Genomic DNA, 20333 nt, shown 5'->3' on the forward strand with positions numbered 1-20333 from the left:
AGCGTAGGGGTTGGTCATCTTCTCTAGTTGCGCCGTGATTGGCTCAGTATTCTGTACAGGCTTCTTTCTTTTCACTCTGTGCTTTCTGTGGTGGACGGGCAGGCAGCGGAAAATACAGAGCGTAGGGGTTGGTCATCTTCTCTAGTTGTGCCGTGATTGGCTCAGTATTCTGTACAGGCTTCTTTCTTTTCACTCTGTCAATTAGGTTAGTATTGTGGAGTAACTACAATGTTGTTGATCCGTCCTCAATTTTCTCCTATCACAGCCATTAAACTCTGTAAGTGTTTTAAAGTCACCATTGTCCTCATGGTGAAATCCCTGAGCGGTTTCCTTCCTCTCCGGCAGCTGAGTTAGGATGTTCGCCTGTATCTTTGTAGTGACTGGGTGTATCTTTGTAGTGACACCATCCAAAGTGTATTTAATAACTTCACCATGCTCAAAGGGATATTCAGTTAGTGTTTTCTTTTTTCTTTTACCCATCTACCAATAGGTGCCCTTCTTTGCGAGGCATTGGAAAAACTCCCTGGTCTTTGAGGTTGAATCTGTGTTTGAAATTCACTGCTCGACTGTGGGACCTTACAGATAATTGTATGTGTGGGGTACAGAGAATAGGTAGTCATTCAAAAATCATGTAAAACAGTATTATTGCAAACAGAGTGAATCCATGCAACTTATTATGTGACTTGTTAAGCACAATTTTACTCCTGAACTTATTTAGGTTTGCCATAACAAAGGGGTGAATACTTATTGACTCAAGACATTTCAGCTTTACATTTGTTATTAATTTGTAAACATTTCTAAAAACATAATTCTACTTTGACATTATGGGGTATTGTGTGTAGGCCAGTGACCAACACAATCTAAATGTAATCAGTTATAAATTCAGGCTGCAACACAACAAAATGTGGAAAATGTCAAAATACTTTCTGAAGGCACTGTACGTTCACACAGCACACCTGACCCGTTCCCCTGCAAAAATAAGTGTCCATCAATCTATTCTGAACAAAAATATAAACGCAACATGCAACAATTTCAACGATTTTACTGAGTTACAGTTCACATAAGGGAATCAGTCAATTGAAATAAATAAATTAGGGCCTAATCTATGGATTTTAACTTGACTGGGCAGGGGCATAGCCATGGTTGGGCCTGGGAGGATATAGACCCACCCACTTGGGAGCCAGGCCCACCCACTGGGGAGCCAGGCCCAGCCAATCAGAATGAGTTTTTCCCCACAAAACGGCTTTATTACAGACATAAATACTCCTTAGTTTGATCAGCTATCCGGGTGGCTGGTCTCAGACGATTCCGCAGGTGAGGAAGCCAGATGTGGAGTTCCTGGGCTGGTCTGCGGTTGTAAGGCCGGTTGGACTTACTGCCAAATTCTCTAAAAATACATTGGAGGCGGCTTATGGTAGAGAAATTAACATTCAATTCTCTGGCAACAGCTCTGGTGGACATTCCTGCAGTCAGCATGCCAAATGCACGCTCCTTCAAAACTTGATGCATCTGTGTCATTGTGTTGTTTGACAAAACTGCACATTTTAGAGTGGCCTTTTATTGTCCCCAGCACAAGGTGCACCTGTGTAATGGTCATGCTGTTTAATCAGCTTATTGATATGCCACACCTGTCAGGTGGATGGATTATCTTGGCAAAGGAAAAATTCTCACTAACAGGGATGTAAACAAATTTGTGCACCAATTTTGAGAGAAATAAGCTTTTTGTGCTTATGGAACATTTCTGGAATCTTTTATTTCAACTCATGAAACATTTGATGAGCTTATTTATTTTAGGAAAAGTGATTACAAAAGTAAACCTTCAATAGTGAACAAACTAGGAATATGCTGGCTACTGTTGAAAGTCTGCAAAAATAAAGCTACAAAAATACACTTTAACATTAGTCGTGGCTAGGCTACCATAGCCAGGTCTATATCTCTTTTGGAAGACAATTGTCTTAAAGGGGCAACGTTATATTTTGAGATGTAAAAAAAAAAATCTCAAAATCACATACAGTGGGGAAAAAAAGTATTTAGTCAGCCACCAATTGTGCAAGTTCTCCCACTTAAAAAGATGAGAGAGGCCTGTAATTTTCATCATAGGAACACGTCAACTATGACAGACAAAATGAGAAAAAAAATCCAGAAAATCACATTGTAGGATTTTTAATGAATTTATTTGCAAATGATGGTGGAAAATAAGTATTTGGTCAATAACAAAAGTTTCTCAATACTTTGTTATATACCCTTTGTTGGCAATGACACAGGTCAAACGTTTTCTGTAAGTCTTCACAAGGTTTTCACACACTGTTGCTGGTATTTTGGCCCATTCCTCCATGCAGATCTCCTCTAGAGCAGTGATGTTTTGGGGGCTGTCGCTGGGCAACACGGACTTTCAACTCCCTCCAAAGATTTTCTATGGGGTTGAGATCTGGAGACAGGCTAGGCCACTCCAGGACCTTGAAATGCTTCTTACGAAGCCACTCCTTCGTTGCCCTGGCGGTGTGTTTGGGATCATTGTCATGCTGAAAGACCCAGCCACGTTTCATCTTCAATGCCCTTGCTGATGGAAGGAGGTTTTCACTCAAAATCTCACAATACATGGCCCCATTCATTCTTTCCTTTACACGGATCAGTCGTCCTGGTCCCTTTGCAGAAAAACAGGCCCAAAGCATGATGTTTCCACCCCCATGCTTCACAGTAGGTATGGTGTTCTTTGGATGCAACTCAGCATTCTTTGTCCTCCAAACACGACGAGTTGAGTTTTTACCAAAAAGTTATATTTTGGTTTCATCTGACCATATGACATTCTCCCAATCCTCTTCTGGATCATCCAAATGCACTCTAGCAAACTTCAGACGGGCCTGGACATGTATTGGCTTAAGCAGGGGGACACGTCTGGCACTGTAGGATTTGAGTCCCTGGCGGCGTAGTGTGTTACTGATGGTAGGCTTTGTTACTTTGGTCCCAGCTCTCTGCAGGTCATTCACTAGGTCCCCCCGTGTGGTTCTGGGATTTTTGTTCACCGTTCTTGTGATCATTTTGACCCCACGGGGTGAGTTCTTGCGTGGAGCCCCAGATCGAGGGAGATTATCAGTGGTCTTGTATGTCTTCCATTTCCTAATAATTGCTCCCACAGTTGATTTCTTCAAACCAAGCTGCTTACCTATTGCAGATTCAGTCTTCCCAGCCTGGTGCAGGTCTACAATTTTGTTTCTGGTGTCTTTTGACAGCTCTTTGGTCTTGGCCATAGTGGAGTTTGGAGTGTGACTGTTTGAGGTTGTGGACAGGTGTCTTTTATACTGATAACAAGTTCAAACAGGTGCCATTAATACAGGTAACGAGTGGAGGACAGAGGAGCCTCTTAAAGAAGAAGTTACAGGTCTGTGAGAGCCAGAAATCTTGCTTGTTTGTAGGTGACCAAATACTTATTTTCCACCATAATTTGCAAATAAATTCATTACAAATCCTACAATGTGATTTTCTGGAAAAGAAAATCTCAATTTGTCTGTCATAGTTGACGTGTACCTATGATGAAAATTACAGGCCTCTCTCATCTTTTTAAGTGGGAGAACTTGCACAATTGGTGGCTGACTAAATACTTTTTTTCCCCACTGTACTTTAGAAACAAAAATGTATGCAATTAATACAATGCATTTCTAAAGAATAGAGTAATGACTTACATTGCTAAATTATATTAAACAGCTTTTCAATACATATCATAATAACCAAATCTAGCCTAATAATAGCTGCATATAGAGAGAAAGCATGCCAACTTATAGGCACTGCACGACCCCAATTCATTTTAAAACTACACCATGTCCAGGCAAGTAGAAATTCTGTTTGGGCCAGTCGATTTTTGGCCAACTGGCCCTGTCGGACCAGTCTTAGCCTAAGAATAGGACATAGAGTTTTACCTGACCAGGTCATGAGATCAGGAAAAACTCCAGGCCCCAGCAAAGACAGGGACAAATTTTTAGAACCTGTGGTGCCACCTCTGCACCTTTATAATAAAGGATTGAATATATCTATCATCGCAGACTAATGTAAGATAGGCTAGTATTCCTAATGTGATGAGTACATTGCATAGTCACAATCTAGGCTAATAATATAACTCATTCACACGCATAGTGACAGATTAGGCCTAATCAGAGATGTTTCTTCTCCTTTCTTTGCACTGAAAATTGTTTGCCTTTCATGCAATTCTACTACACTTTATATGACTGGAGACACAAGCAACATATTTTTTAATACAACACAAATTAGTAGCCTACTCTGCTGACACTGACAAACAGATCAGTAAAAATGACCTTGTCTTAAATGCGACCATCTAATCTTCGAAAAGGGGAGACTCAAATTGTACAATATGATGTCCATCTAGCCTGGAGGATGAAATTATTGTCCCCAATAAAACGTTCCAGTGGTACTGATGCAGTAATAAAGACAGTGAATATGCATGCACTCTCAGAGGGATATGGCTGATGCTCTCCGCTGGTGCCAATAAGATAGGCTACTGTTCGCTCAATTGGGAGTTGAGAATTTTGATAACTAGAGACAGATAATAGTTGTATTTTGAAATATTGTGATAGGCCTAAGCCTTTTTAATAGCTTTTCACTGACCACTGAAACTCAGCAATCAGCTATTTGGTAGGCTATTTGCTGTGCGCTGCCCAAATGGCATGATTCAAACAATCCACAGCTCATTTTTAAAAGAAGCTAATGATCATCTGTGGCCAAATCATGCTCTCTGGTGTAGTATTTTGAATGATTTTATTTATTTCTGTATAGGCATGAGTAATTACAGTATATAGCTAATTTTGGCAAATTGTATTCAATTTACTTTAGGGGAAGCTTATTGCATAAAACAGCTGGCCGCAAGGCTTACAAGGCTGAGTTCAAATATAGACATCAAATTCAAAGCAATCGGCGCACTGACTAAACAGCTGACCGGCAAAGCAAACTGTCTGGCACTGTCTTTGCTCTCTGCTTTCTTAAAGTGAGAGAAAGGCACCAGGCTGGAAGCTTCTCTCTGAGCGATGACCGCATGGTCCTAAAGCCAGCCAACAATATGCTAAACAGCCGTTGCATTTTAATCGGTATTGAAATTATTTTAGTCTACTTTTTTTGTAGCCTACTTTTACATTTTGGGTCTTGAGCTAGGGTATGGGGACTGCCATACCCTGCCATACCCACAATGCCAGTTTATTTACCTCCTCCCTATAGTCTGACTCATCATTGTTGGTTATCAGGCCTACAGCCAACCCTGGTGTCATCAGCAAACTTGATGATGGAGTTGGTGTCATGCAAAGCCACACAGTCATGGTTGAACAGGGAGCACAGCAGAGGGCTGAGGACACACCCCTGGGGGGCCCCTGTGTTAAGAGTCAGTGGAGTCAGCCTGTGGTCTTCCCGTCAGAAAGTCCAGGATCCAGTAGCAGAGGGTAGTGTCCAGACCCAGGGCTCTGATCCTCAGCTCCATGTGGTGGGCAGGGGCACTGCGCTGCTTGTCATACTAATGGAACAGTGGGTGTTGAGACACATGTGGTGCCTGATCCTTGAGAAAACAGTATATATCAGCCTTGAAGCTCCCCCTGTGTCTTAACATTAACTCAGGCATGGGGAAGAACAAATACAAATCTGTCAACATCAAGACAACAAATTGACATAGCTTGTGTCTTTTACAAACTACCAGTAAAGGGGGTCACAATAGCTTTGTAAACATTATCTTCTGATGTTCTTCAGTATATGTTCAGTTATCCAAAATACAGTTGAAGTCAGAAGTTTACATACACTTAGGTTGGAGTCATTAAAATTCGTTTTTCAACCACTCCACACATTTCTTGTTAACAAAGTATAGTTTTGGCAAGTCGGTTAGGACATCTACTTTGTGCATGACACAAGTATAATAATCAAGACCTCTACAAATACTCAGTCCTGCCAGTTCCACACTGCCAGATTGTAATCTCTGCTCATTCTGCCACTCCGACTCTGGTCCCTGTCTCCAGTCCCACGCCTCGTCATCCTGCTACTCTGTCCTGGATTCCCCACTCTACTACTCCCTTGGATTCCCCTCCGGACCTGCTCACCCTGGCACAACCCACCTCGCTCCAGCCTCAGCCTCCGCACCTGGTTTCCAGCAGTTTCCCCTGACCTGCACTCCATCTTCCCCCTGTGTTTCAATAAATACCTTGGTTACTTCATCCCAGTCTCCTCGTCTGAGTCTGCTCTTGGGTTCCTCTATTCCACTCTGCGTAACAGTACGATCTGGCCAAAGAGATGAACCCAGCAGACTCTGCTACTCTCCACCAAACCCTCATCGGCCAAGGCGCCCTGCTCGAGCAACATGACCAAGCCCTGAAGACCCTTCTGGAGCACATCAAGGAATTTTCACAGAGCATGTCTGACTTACAGGGCCGACCCTTCGCCCAGAGCTCACAACCAGTTCCAAGTCCTTCTTCCCCACTCTGGGAGCCGTTTGTTCCGACTCCCGAGTGTTACGATGGCAACCTCGGAGCTTGCAGAGCCTTTTTGGTACAATGTTCACTAGTATTTGAGCAACCGCCCTACTCTTATGCTAGCGAACAGGCCAAGATTTCCTTTCTGATTGGCTGCCTCCGTGGAGCAGCGCTTTCCTGGGCCACGGCGGTGTGGGAGAGGCAGTCCCCCATCTGCTTCTCCTACTCCAGATTCACGGAGGAGATGAAGAAAGTCTTCGACCAACCAGTGTGCGGTAAGGATGCCGCTAAACGACTCCTGTCCCTCCGTCAAGGCCCCCATAGTGTTGCTGAGCTGGCTTGTGAGTTCCGCACCCTTGGCTGGAATGAGCAGGCCCTTCAGGGAGCATTCCGGAATGCGCTCACTGAGACCCTCAAGGACGAGTTGGTGTCCAGGGATGAGCCTGATGGACTTGATGAACTCATCTCTCTCGCTATCCGCATCGACAACCGTCTCCGTGAGCGTCGGAGGGAGAGGGTATACTGTTGAACCAAATCGCCTGCCCATCTTCCCCCAGACCCCTGCTTGAAGGCAACCTTGTGTGGCAGAGACAGGTTTTTCCTCTGTCTACTCTCATCGATGCCAACGACAGCTTCCTGGACTGAGGTGTCATTACCCAGTTGGGCCTGGACACTGTCCCACTCAATTCACCCCTCGATGCAAATGCTCTCAATGGACAGCTTCTCACCGTGTCTGTGAGAGAACTGTCCCTGTCATCCTGTGTCTCTCTGGAAATCACTAGGAAAAGATCAGTTTCCACATAATCGACTGTCCTTACTCTCCCCTGGTTCTTGGCCATCCATGGTTAAAGCTACACAACCCACAGATTGACTGGACCGCCGGAAAGGTAACCACTTGGAGTTCATTTTCTCATTCTAATTGTTTACATTCTGCCCTTCCCCCTGCCTTGTCTGTGTCCCAGTTCATTCCAGAACCTCCGGACCTGTCATCAATTCCTCCCGAGTATCACGATCTAGCTCCTGTGTTCAGCAAGCACCACGCCCTTTCGCTGCCGCCTCATCGGTCGTACGACTGCGCCATTGACCTCCAGCCTGGAGCTCCTCTCCCCAGTAGCAGGTTGTTTAACTTCTCTTGTCCCGAGCAAGAGGCTATGGAGAGGTACATCCAGGATTCTCTGGCTGCAGGACTTATCAAGCCATCTTCCGCCCCGGTGGGTGATGGGTTTTTCTTTGTGAAAAAGAAGGATGGGTCACTGAGGCCGTGCATAGACTTCCGTGGTCTGAATAATATCACTGTTAAGAACAAGTACCCCTTGCCACTCATCAGCTCTGCTTTTTTTCCCCTCCATGGTGCCACGGTGTTTACCAAACTCGACCTCCAGAATGCCTACCACCTTGTCCGCATAAGAGAGGGGGACGAGTGGAAGACTGCGTTCAACACACCACTTGGTCACTTTGAGTATTTGGTCATGCCTTTTGGTCTTCCTAATGCCCCTGCTGTTTTCCAGAACCTAGTCAATGACGTGCTGAGGGATGTGATTGGACTCTATTTAGATGACATCCTGATTTTTTTCAAGGACGCTGAGGCTCACCAGCAACACATTCGCCAAGTTCTTCAACGGCTGTTGGAGAATAAGCTTTTTGTTAAAGCTGAAAAATATGAGTTCTATGCTGCCACAGTGTCTTTCCTGGGTTATATTATTGCACAGGGACAGTTATGTATGGAACCCGCCAAGGTCATGGCAGTCACAGAGTGGCCTGCGCCCTCCAACCTGAAGCAGCTACAGCGTTTCCTGGGGTTTGCAAATTTTTACAGATGTTTCAACCGCAACTACAGCAGTCTGGCAGCACCTCTCACCACTCTCACCTCCACCTCCACTCCGTTCCACTGGACTCCTGAGGCAGAGGCAGCATTCCTGGAACTCAAGCGTCACTTCACCTCCGCTCCGGTCCTTACTTAGCACGACCCAGAACTCCAGTTCATCGTGGAGGTGGACACCTCTGACACCAGGATAGGTGCTGTTCTGTCCCCCCTCTGATCAGAAGGTCCACCCATGTGCATTCTTTTCCCGTAAGCTCTCACCTGCAGAGAGGAATTTTGACATCGGAAACCGGGAACTCCTGGCAGTTAAGCTGGATCTGGAGGAATGGCGCCACTGGCTGGAGGGCTCTGTAACCCCCTTCATTGTGTGGACTGGCCATAAAAACCTGTCCTACATCCAGACCGCCAAACGTCTGAACTTCCGGCAAGCCAGGTGGGCCTTGTTTTTTGGTTGATTCAATTTCACACTCACTTATCGCCCTGGTTAAAAGAATACCAAGCCTGATGCCCTCTCCCGGGTACCGAGCCAGAAGCCATTGTGCCATCCACCTGCATCGTTGCCGCCGTCACCTGGGAGATCGAGTCCCGTATCTTCCAGGCTCAGCAGAACCAGCCTGATCCGGGTAACGGTCCTAGTAATGGTCTGTTTGTCCCAGATTGTGTTCGCTCTGATGTTCTTCAGTGGGGCCATTCTACCCACCTCACCTGTCACCCTGGTATGAACCGGACCCTTGCCTTCCTGCGTCAGTGCTTTTGGTGGGCCACCATGGAGCGAGATGTCTGGGAGTTTGTATCAGCCTGTTCGGTTTCTGCCCGGAACAAAACCTCCACTAAACCCACTTCCGGTCTTCTCCGCCCTCTTCCCATTCCCAGTTGCCCCTGGTCACACATAGCTCTGGACTTCGTCACTGGCCTCGTCATTCTGTTACTCTGTCCTGGATTCCCCACTCTACTACTCCCTTGGATTCCCCTCTGGACCTGCTCACCCTGTCACAACCCCCCTCGCTCCAGCCTCAGCCTCCGCACCTGGTTTCCAGCAGTTTCCCCTGACCTGCACTCCATCTTCTCCCTGTGTTTCAATAAATACCTTGGTTACTTCATCCCGGTCTCCTCGTCTGAGTCTGCTCTTGGGTTCCCCTGTTCCACTCCGCATAACAACATGTTGTGTTCACCTTCCAAGAGATAGCAGTTCAAAGGTGGCAGCCATGTGACTGACATCGATAAATAACCTTCATTTGGTGGTTTTTGTTTTGTTTCTCCCATCACATTTTCAGCAGGATTGTGAAAAGAAGGGAGCAGAAAAAGAGAGAAGATAACTACAATTCCATTCCTATACCACCTGCCAGTAAATTGGCTCCTTATTACATTTAGGCCACATCTATCAATAAATGGACTGATATTGAAATTACTTTGTTGGCCACCAATCGTTGGCAATAGATCCGGTCGCTCCTGAAACAAGGCGGTCATTTATCTGGTCCACATTTCCTCCTTGGGTGAGAGGAAGTAGAACGTAAGACATTTATTTGTTCCCTCAGTGATAGATGTGCCCCCTCTGAACCTCTGATTACCAGATTACCAGCAGTAAAGCAGGAATCCATTAGACAATAATTTAGTGCTGCTGGGGCCCCTTTGGATTCTCCCTCTTTCATCAACTGGTGCTACTAGGGAGGCCAGAGACACAGAGAAGACTAATGCCATACCCAGCAAACCGAGAGCGTTCCCAGGACATAACGTAAATTGTAATTAGGTTATGTAAAGCTGAGAGTAATTTTCCTCTAGAGGGCAATGCCTTAAAGTCGAGAATAAACATGAATGAGGAATATAATATTAATATGTAATGAATTAAATATGAGTAAAATGTTTTACATTAAAATTTAACTATTTGCTCATACACCTTTTATAGCCACAGACTGTATACCATTGCAAGGTAATAGAGTGCCCTTGGCAAGATGAAGGTAGTGGCAGACTGAAATGTTAATCAAGTGAGGGGGAGATTTGGGAAGGTCTCCCCAGTGCTTGGCACTCTGAGCGGTGGATTTATCAGTTCAGTAGGTCATTGCGTAATATCCTCTTGTGCTTTCAGCATATTGAAGAGAAAATAATCTGGGTGGAAATGATCAGCTGTATGAAAGGTCAGGGAAAGTTAAGCATGCCCTAAGCAGGTCATGACTCTTCCTCCCTGATAAGAAATAACTGCCCATGTAAGGCAGAATGAGGAAAAAAGATAACCTTGTCCAATTTGTCCTATTGAAATTGCTGAACTGTCACTCAAAATGATAGTCAGTCAACTGGTGTGATCAAAGCTCTCTCTCAGGAGGAGATATTTGGTACCTAAAGCTGTGCTTATTGAGTGGCTGCAGAATGCATTGACATATTAATTAATTAATTAATTAATAATAATTAATAATCACACCAACGTGAAAGCGTTTACAAGACAGGAAACAGGAAGGCAGAAATTCGGCTGGTATGACGTAGCATTACCTTGTACCCCTGCAAATCGACTCAGTACTAGTACCCCGTTATCGTTACTCATTGTGTATTTGATGGAAGTGGATGGAGGAGGGATGGAGGACGGTGTGGGCACAAGTGAGATAGGAGCATATTGGAAATGAACAGAGAACCATTGAGAGAGAATAGTCAGAGTGGAAGAGATGGAGAGAAAATTAAGATAAAATAGGGAAATAGTAGTGGAGATAAGAGAGTAGTAGTAGTAGTGATAGTAGTAGTAGTAGTAGTAGTAGTAGTAGTAGTAGTAGTAATAGTAGTAACACTAGTAGCAGTAGCAGTAGTAGTAGCAGTAGTAGTAGCAGTAGTAGTAGTAGTAGTAGTAGTTACTTTTGGTAACATCGCTAATAGACTAGACAATAACTGGAGGCAATAGACAGAACTAGTCTGTTTGGTAACATCGCTAATTGACCAGACACTAACTAGAGGTAAGAGACAGAACTAGTCTGTTTGGTAACATCGCTAATAGACCAGACACTAACTAGAGGTCAACTATGCCTCTGTCTGTCAACTATGCCTCTGTCTATCCCTGTTCTCTCCTCTCCGCACAGGCTATACAAACGCCTCACACCGCGTGGCTGCTGCCTCTCTAACCTGGTGGTCCCTGCACGCACCACCCACGTGGAGTTCCAGGTCTCAGGCAGCCTCTGGAACTGCCGATCTGCTGCCAACAAGGCAGAGTTCATCTCAGCCTATGCTACCCTCCAGTCCCTCGACTTCTTGGCGCTGACGGAAACATGGATTACCACTGAAAACACTGCTACTCCTACTGCTCTCTCCTCGTCTGACCATGTGTTCTCGCATACCCCGAGAGCATCTGGTCAGCAGGGTGGTGGCACAGGAATCCTCATCTCTCCCAAGTGGACATTCTCTATTTTTCCCCTGACCCATCTGTCTATCTCCTCATTTGAATTCCATGCTGTCACAGTCACTAGCCCATTTAAGCTTAATATCCTTGTCATCTATCGCCCTCCAGGTTCCCTTGGAGAGTTCATCAATGAGCTTGACGCCTTGATAAGTTCCTTTCCTGAGGATGGCTCACCCCTCACAGTTCTGGGGGACTTCAACCTCCCTACGTCTACCTTTGACTCATTTCTCTCTGCCTCCTTCTTTCCACTCCTCTCCTCTTTTGACCTCACCCTCTCACCGTCCCCCCCTACTCACAAGGCAGGCAATACGCTTGACCTCATCTTTACTAGATGCTGTTCTTCTACTAATCTCACTGCAACTCCCCTCCATGTCTCCAACCACTACTTTGTATCCTTTTCTCTCTCGCTCTCCTCCAACACTACTCACTCTGCCCCTACTCAGATGGTAATGCGCCATGGCAACCTTCGCTCTCTCTCTCCCGCTACTCTCTCCTCTTCCATCCTATCATCTCTTCCCTCTGCTCAAGCCTTCTCCCTCCAATCTCCTGATTCTGCCTCCTCAACCCTCCTCTCCTCCCTTTCTGCATCCTTTGACTCTCTATGTCCCCTATCCTCCCGGCCGGCTCGGTCCTCCCCTCCTGCTCCGTGGCTTGATGACTCATTGCGAGCTCACAGAACAGGGCTCCGGGCAGCCAAGCGGAAATGGAGGAAAACTAGACTCCCTGCGGACCTGGCATCTTTTCACTCCCTCCTCTCTACATTTTCTTCATCTGTTTCTGCTGCTAAGGCCACTTTCTACCACTCTAAATTCCAAGCATCTGCCTCTAACCCTAGGGAAGCTCTTTGCCACCTTCTCCTCCCTGCTGAATCCCCCCTCCTCCCTCTCTGTGGATGACTTCGTCAACCATTTTGATAAGAAGGTTGACGACATCCGATCCTCGTTTGTTAAGTCAAATGACACTGCTGGTCCTGCTCACACTGCCCTACCCTATGCTTTGACTTCTTTCTCCCCTCTCTCTCCAGATAAAATCTTGCGACTTGTGACGGCCGGCCGCCCAACAACCTGTCCGCTTGACCCTATCCCCTCCTCTCTTCTCCAGACCATCTCCGGTGACCTTCTCCCTTACCTCACCTCGCTGATCAACTCATCCTTGACCGCTGGCTATGTCCCTTCCGTCTTCAAGAGAGCGAGAGTTGCACCCCTTCTCAAAAAACCAACACTCGATCCCTCCGATGTCAACAACTACAGACCAGTATCCCTTCTTTATTTTCTCTCCAAAACTCTTGAGCGTGCCGTCTATAGCCAACTCTCCTGCTATCGCTCTCAGAATGACCTTCTTGATCCAAACCAGTCAGGTTTCAAGACTGGTCATTCAACTGAGACTGCTCTTCTCTGTGTCACAGAGGCTCTCCGCACTGCTAAAGCTAACTCTCTCTCCTCTGCTCTCATCCTTCTAGACCTTTCTGCTGCCTTTGATACTGTGAACCATCAGATCCTCCTCTCCACCCTCTCCGAGTTGGGCATCTCCGGCACGGCTCACTCTTGGATTGCGTCCTACCTGACAGGTCGCTCCTACCAGGTGGCGTGGCGAGAATCTGTCTCCGCACCACGTGCTCTCACCACTGGTGTCCCCCAGGGCTCAGTTCTAGGCCCTCTCCTATTCTCTTTATACACCAAGTCACTTGGCTTTGTCATATCCTCACATGGTTTCTCCTATCATTGCTACGCAGATGACACACAATTCATCTTCTCCTTTCCCCCTTCTGATAACCAGGTGGCGAATCGCATCTCTGCATGTCTGGCAGACATATCAGTGTGGATGTCGGATCACCACCTCAAGCTGAACCTCGGCAAGACAGAGCTGCTCTTCCGCCCGGGGAAGGACTGCCCGCTCCATGATCTCGCCATCACGGTTGACAACTCCGTTGTGTCCTCCTCCCAGAGTGCAAAGAACCTTGGCGTGACCCTGGACAACACCCTGTCGTTCTCCGCTAACATCAAAGCGGTGACCCGATCCTGTAGGTTCATGCTCTACAACATTCGCAGAGTACGACCCTACCTTACACAGGAAGCAACACAGGTCCTAATCCAGGCACTTGTCATCTCCCGTCTGGATTACTGCAACTCGCTGTTGGCTGGGCTCCCTGCCTGTGCCATTAAACCCCTACAACTCATCCAGAATGCTGCAGCCCGTCTGGTGTTCAACCTTCCCAAGTTCTCTCACGTCACCCCGCTCCTCCGTACACTCCACTGGCTTCCAGTTGAAGCTCGCTTCTGCTACAAGACCATGGTGCTTGCCTACGGAGCTGTGAGGGGAATGGCACCTCCTTACCTTCAGGCTCTGATCAGTCCCTACACCCAAACAAGGGCATTGCGTTCTTCCACCTCTGGCCTGCTGGTCCCCCTACCTCTGCAGAAGCACAGTTCCCGCTCAGCCCAGTCAAAACTGTTCGCTGCTCTGGCACCCCAATGGTGGAACAAGCTCCCTCACGACGCCAGGACAGCGTAGTCACTGACCACCTTCCGGAGACACTTGAAACCCTACCTCTCTGAATCTTTTGACTGGTAATACCTGGGATAGTATAAAAGTAATCCTTCTACCCCCAAACCCCCACCCCACCCCACCCCCACAAAAAAACATATATATATATATAAATAAAATATATATATATATAAAACAAATGAAAATAAAAATTATACTCAAAAAATTCAAATTACAAAAATTACAAAAATATGTTTTTAAAAAATGGTTAAGTGGTTGTCCCACTGGCTATCATAAGGTGAATGCACCAATTTGTAAGTCGCTCTGGATAAGAGTGTCTGCTAAATGACGTAAATGTAAATGTAGATTAGATTCTTCATGTTCATCTGGCTGGGAAATGTTTACAACATTTACCATAGACATAGCCAGTCCACTTCAGGTCTGTATGTTATTTGAAACAGAAGATGTTATTTTGTGCTGTGTCTAAGTGAGTCATATTTGCTTTAAAGGTTAGGCAACAAGAACAAATCAACAGGAGAGGAGCAGTAGTGTAATGTACCCTCCTGTGACTTACTGAGGGCCATAGGAAGGTCACTTTATTCTTCCCCTGTGGGCATCTTCCTGGCACACAGAGTGAAGATAATAAGTAAATACAATTTTAATGGCCTCTGCTCTGAATGGGTGGCTGTAATCTGCACAGGCTCAAGGTGTACTGGGCACCAAAGGAGACAGGGTATAGTCTGCAGTGCCAGTGGTTATTATTAGCGCTATCATTTATCAGATAGAGGAGGAGAATGAAGTGTGATGATGAATTTGGGGCTCCTGTCCACTTCTGTGGAGCTGTCAGGGCTGGTAGGCAGGGGAGCCTGGCTAAGGTCATGGATAAAGGATGCCACCTCAGGGTGGCCCCAAGGGAACTACTCACCACATTACGCATATAAAGGGGGAATATATTGCAACTCTGAACTAAAGGACAGAGGTGGGAACAAAAGTTGGTGGAAAAGTTTACTTTTGTTCTGTCAACTTCTGTTCACACATGGAGTCACTTAGATTTGTCCCTAAGAGTCAGGTAATTCCCAAAAGTACATTGGGTGATTTATTAATAGATGTATTAATAGAATGCCTATTCAATGTCTTTGTCTTCAAACCTCCCCATCCGTCTTAATTTCACGTTCCCTCACATCAGTCTGAAGTAAATTGATGCGGTGCGCAGCTGCTGCCAATGTCCATGTTAAAAATCTAACCACATGTACAAAAACATTCCTTTAACCAATAGACCTGAGTACTAATATACTTAACAGGTGTGGGTCTATGGGGAGTTAAAGGCGTATTATTGTATTTCAAAATTACTTGCAGCCACAGACATTGTAACCCTAGACATTGAGGCCCAGTCTGGAGCATATGAAAACCTTCAGAAGTAGAATACATCTCAGTGTAGAATTGGCTTCCAGGGATTTGAGTGGGGCCCAGATATACATGCGCTGCCTTTGGGCTGGCGCCAGCTTTCATGTGAATAACATGCCAGTTCACCATTACTGCTGAAATACATTTTTGTGAGCCAATGCTTTCTCCTTCCAACTCTTAATGTTTTTCACAGATGTTCGAGAGTGAATTTGTTTCCCTCCCAGAGATCACATTTCATACATTCAGAGGGAACCAAAACATAGGTTCCACGTGGGAGGGATGGAATTTGAGATAGAACCTGAAAGCATAATATACAGCATAAAAACAATTATAGTGTGACTGTGTGAGAGTATTGTAGAACGAGTATAGCTGATTGAAATGCAGTGGTGGTGCCAACTGTAAATCAATGCTGGTCAATGTAATTTCATAGTGGATCCTAGATATGTGAACACCATCACAAAGTACTGAGGATGCCAGGATACACTCAGCTTGAGCTCACTCTATTCTGACTTGCATCTGAATAGATTGCAGATTGATCGATATACAGTATGATCGAGACTCTTATGACATGGGTCTGTTTCCTGTTTCATGTATCTTTCCTACCTACGGACAGAATAGATGCAGGCTGCGTGTGGATGTCATCCTCACCTCATGTATTGGGCTTGAAAAGAGACATCAAAGCACTCAGAAAGAGCGAATAACATATGAAAAGAATGACTGAACTAGGCTGGTTTTAATTGCATTTAGTGTTCATATTCAATAGGATTTTGCTTGGGATTCTCCTTGTCATTCAAAGCAGGCAACAGACTTCCCATTATGAATTTAACTGTATGGTTTTCAAAATGTAATTAACCATCTGATGAGAGCAAGGAGACGCATGCTTCATGTCTGTGTGTGATAGAACATGTTGTTGAATCAATGGCACTACTGATTGCGGGTTAGTCCCTGTCATGTAGAATTGATTTTAAGCATGACAAAATAGATGGGTTTATGTTAAGTGTTTGTGCCTAGGTGGCATTTCGGTGGTGGCATACAGTTTAACCTATTCAGGGTGATCTTCAAAGTATAGCGACAATGTCATATCATGCAAGATGCCCTGGCAGTGATTATCAGAATACATGGGGTTAGATTGATTCATGTTGGCTACCGTGACTTTGTTTAATTAAGCTTATGATTAACAGTCCTGTAGTTAAGGGAATTGCAGCTGACAATATGTTAGCACTGGTAATAACGATCTATAACATTGAATGCACAAAGGTAATACATCTATGAACAGTTGTATTGTAAGGATGTACACGCTGGTCTCACGCTATAGTGACTACATTTGGCTAGATCGAGAGGGGCTCTGTCTCTTTCCGTGTGTCATCAGCTCGGTAAGTGAAACAAAACGCATTTATTGTAGTCCACATGGTGTCGCTGTTGCCTGTCAATCAGCATAATCTTGAGAAGAGGACAGGCCTTTAGAAACGGTTTGAGAAGAACCCACATGAATATGACTAACGTGAGAACCCTGAACCGTTAGGCAACATAAATGTGAAGTTTCCTTTTGAATATTAGTTTGTAAGGAATGTGTTAGATATGTAAAAAAAAAACCGCTTCCTAAATATCTGCACTGTAGGCTACAGCTTGGCTACTGCCTGGAGAAGAAACAAGACAAACCTGTAGCCTAGCCAGTTGTTAAGTTGTCATTTATAAATGTCAAAGTAATTCTCACATATTTTTCAAAGTGAGGTTGGAAGTGTAGGTTACCCCCGTGACGCAGTGCCTCTTTTCATCACACTGGCACAATGAACATAACATGACCAATAGTCTACTTAATTGTTAGTGAGTTGACAGTCACATTGAGTTTGGTATGATTAAGTTAGGCATTAAACGGCCTGGCTCTCGAGAGGTCAGGTGGGAAGAGATACTGCTGCAGCCCAATGTCGACATAAGACAGGGATAATACAAAAATATACGTAATTGCTGCGATTTGGGCGTTTTGCCCCTGATAGATTTTTACCAAGGTAGCCTAGGTATATATAGGCTATCGAACTATAACAAAATATATTCCCTATAGCATAAGCAGCAGTAGCAGAGTTATGTGTATCCAGATTGTTTGGCAAATTCAATAGCAGAACCATTTGTGAGTGCGCTAAAGTTTGTAAATGCTTTGCGTAAAATGCGCAATATCCTCTATTACGTTTGTTGGCAAAATTCATCACAATACCTGTTATCTTCATTAGTACCCCATCACGTCTGCGCTGTAAAGTGCGTGCGTGAGGTGCTGAGCGGTCGATCCGCCTTTACTCCACACTACACGCCCCCTAGACCAGAATTTACCAATACATGCTGTGATTTGGGTTCAATTCCCTCTTATTTTTATACAAAGGATGTTGACGGTGTGCACTATACCAGGAGGACGGATTTAAGAGGGCGGAGTGTCAGGTCTTTATAGCTTGGCTATATCTGCAGCAGTGCACATGGATACAAGCGGAGACAAACGCAAATAAGTATTTCATGCTGCATAGTCAGCCGCCACATGGAGTGCCGAAGTTTGATAAAAACTGATATACAACAACAGCTAACTGACGGCTATGTTGTACTGTATCCGACATGGGATTCATCTTTGTTCCCGCTGTAAAGAACCTGTATTGGAGTTAGTCTAAGCGTGATTTGAAACATTTATTTTTCTACGGGTGACAGGACACCTGAAGAACTATATGAAAACACTTTATTGTGCATTTCTATCACACCGTGAGTCGTCTGCAGCCAAAGTATAATTGATTCTCAGTGAAATTCTTGAGGTTCGACGATAAGAGCGATTACGCATCGCCATGAAACTTCACATCGGTCTGCAAATGATGCAGAGGAGACAGGGATGACAAACTGGTGAAGAAAGCGGATTTAAAATATACTATTATAATCTCTATGTGAAAATATAATTTTTGTAATAACGGCTTCCATGGTGATTATTCATGATCCCATGTAGCAGAAGAAAACTAAAAGGCTACAAATGATCTTTGTCGATACGTAACGCTGAAGTCCCCATGCGTTATTCAGTTATCTGGATAGCAATGTGCATGTAAACTGCAACTTGTAACAAGTATTTTTATGACTTAATATTTATTACATATTGCCACGTTTTCATTTACATTCGATATTCAGCAATGCGCACCTTTTGCTGAGGGCTGTTCACATTGGATAATAGAAACGGGGATGACTTTTTGGAACTTAATAAACTATCCATTTGGATGGTCAGTGGACATTTGTAAAAATCCCACAGTCAGTTTTGATGCAGCCAAGTCTATGATTTGAATCCCTTTTTGAATGATACATTATCACTAAATCAAAATGGATTTTTTTCAAGAGGCGAAAAGAAACATGTTGCATCTCCATGCGCTACAATCAATCATGGTACTTTTAGGGGGTAAGTGTGACATTATTTTAAACCATTTGTTTTGTGACGAATGCACACATGCAACTCATCTTAGCTCTATGATTTTGATATTTGAAGAATTTTATATTTTATTCATTCTGGGATGCTTAAGCTGTCAAATTTTGTTTTATGTTTCTCTAATCATAAACATCTAGTGAATTGGGTCGTTCCACCAATACTGTGTCTTTTAAGATGTGTATCTTGGTGAAAAACACATTCGATTTCACTTAATTTTAAGGTTCTGTCATAAAGAGCACATGTTCAACTTAATAAAAAACATGTTTTCCCACCTCAAGAGGTTTTACATAAAAAATATGACTGTAGTAAGTTCATATTAAGTGCCAAATACAGTAACAGGGTTGACCTTAACAGGGTTAATCATTTAATCTTAAAGGAGTTGTTCACTATTTTACAACATTATATTATAAGGTTCCTCACCATGAATGTAGTCTATGGGCAAGGATACATTTTAATCAATTGTTCGGTTTTATTTAAACAGCCACTACAAACTTTAGCTAACTATAGCCACCGCTAGCTAAAAATCTATGGTAGTAATAGGGGCATGTGAACATGTAATTTTAAAAAAATGGCCAAATCAAATGAGTTGATTATACTTTTTTGGGGTGACAGGGGATCGCATGCCCCATCATTTCCATAGATTTTTTAGCTAGCGGTGGCTAAAGTTAGCTGAAGATTGTAGTGGCTGTTTAAAGAAAACCGAACCATGGATTACTGGCCCATAGCCTACTTTCAGGATGAGGATCTAACATAATGTTGTAAAGTAGTGAATTACTCCTTTAAATCAGCCACAAATCCCCTTGTGACAAGGGAAATGGAAGCTTGTTTATGTGCAACAGGGAGGGGCAATCGAATGCAAGCTTCACAAAAAAAATGAAATTGTTAAAACATTTCTAGACTGTCTATGTATGGGTAACAGGGTTGACGTGTTATGCTTGACCCATTCAGTTCAGTTCAGGGTTGACCTTAAAATGAGGGACAGGTTGTTGTTTTTTTCAACTTTCAAATGAATCAGTAATCAGATTAAATACATAATCTTCAGAAATTACTTTGTCAAAGCAACAAAATAACTAGGGCTTCATAATGATGGGAAAACGTGGAGACATTTTGGGGTTAAGTGAGTTAAAATCAACCTGGAAGTCCCGTGTAGCTCAGTTGGTAGAGCATGGCGCTTGCAACGCCAGGGTTGTGGGTTCTATTCCCACGGGAGGCCAGTATGAAAATGTATGCACTCACTAACTGTAAGTCGCTCTGGATAAGAGTGTCTGGTAAATGTAAAATCACAGAGGGTACATGTCAAAATTGTGAATTTTTGCACTATAGCAAGTCTTTATTCATATAAAAAAAATCTGATTTATTGAA

The 20333-nt window shown here is 44.3% G+C and overlaps 1 protein-coding gene across 1 annotated transcript in view; it reads left to right on the forward strand.

The window, feature by feature from the left end:
• The first annotated feature begins 17941 nt into the window (after nucleotides 1–17941).
• LOC121584783 (transmembrane protein 132C-like) overlaps nucleotides 17942–20333 on the forward strand; it is a 253640-nt gene continuing 251248 nt past the window's right edge. Inside the window, exon 1 of the mRNA XM_041900894.2 lies at nucleotides 17942–18944. Within this exon, the coding sequence (XP_041756828.1) occupies nucleotides 18869–18944 (76 nt within the window). The 5' untranslated portion in view covers nucleotides 17942–18868. The remainder of the gene's footprint in view (nucleotides 18945–20333) is intronic.

The sequence above is a fragment of the Coregonus clupeaformis genome, chromosome 16, assembly GCF_020615455.1.
Source record: "Coregonus clupeaformis isolate EN_2021a chromosome 16, ASM2061545v1, whole genome shotgun sequence".
NCBI classification, from domain to species: Eukaryota; Metazoa; Chordata; class Actinopteri; order Salmoniformes; family Salmonidae; genus Coregonus; species Coregonus clupeaformis.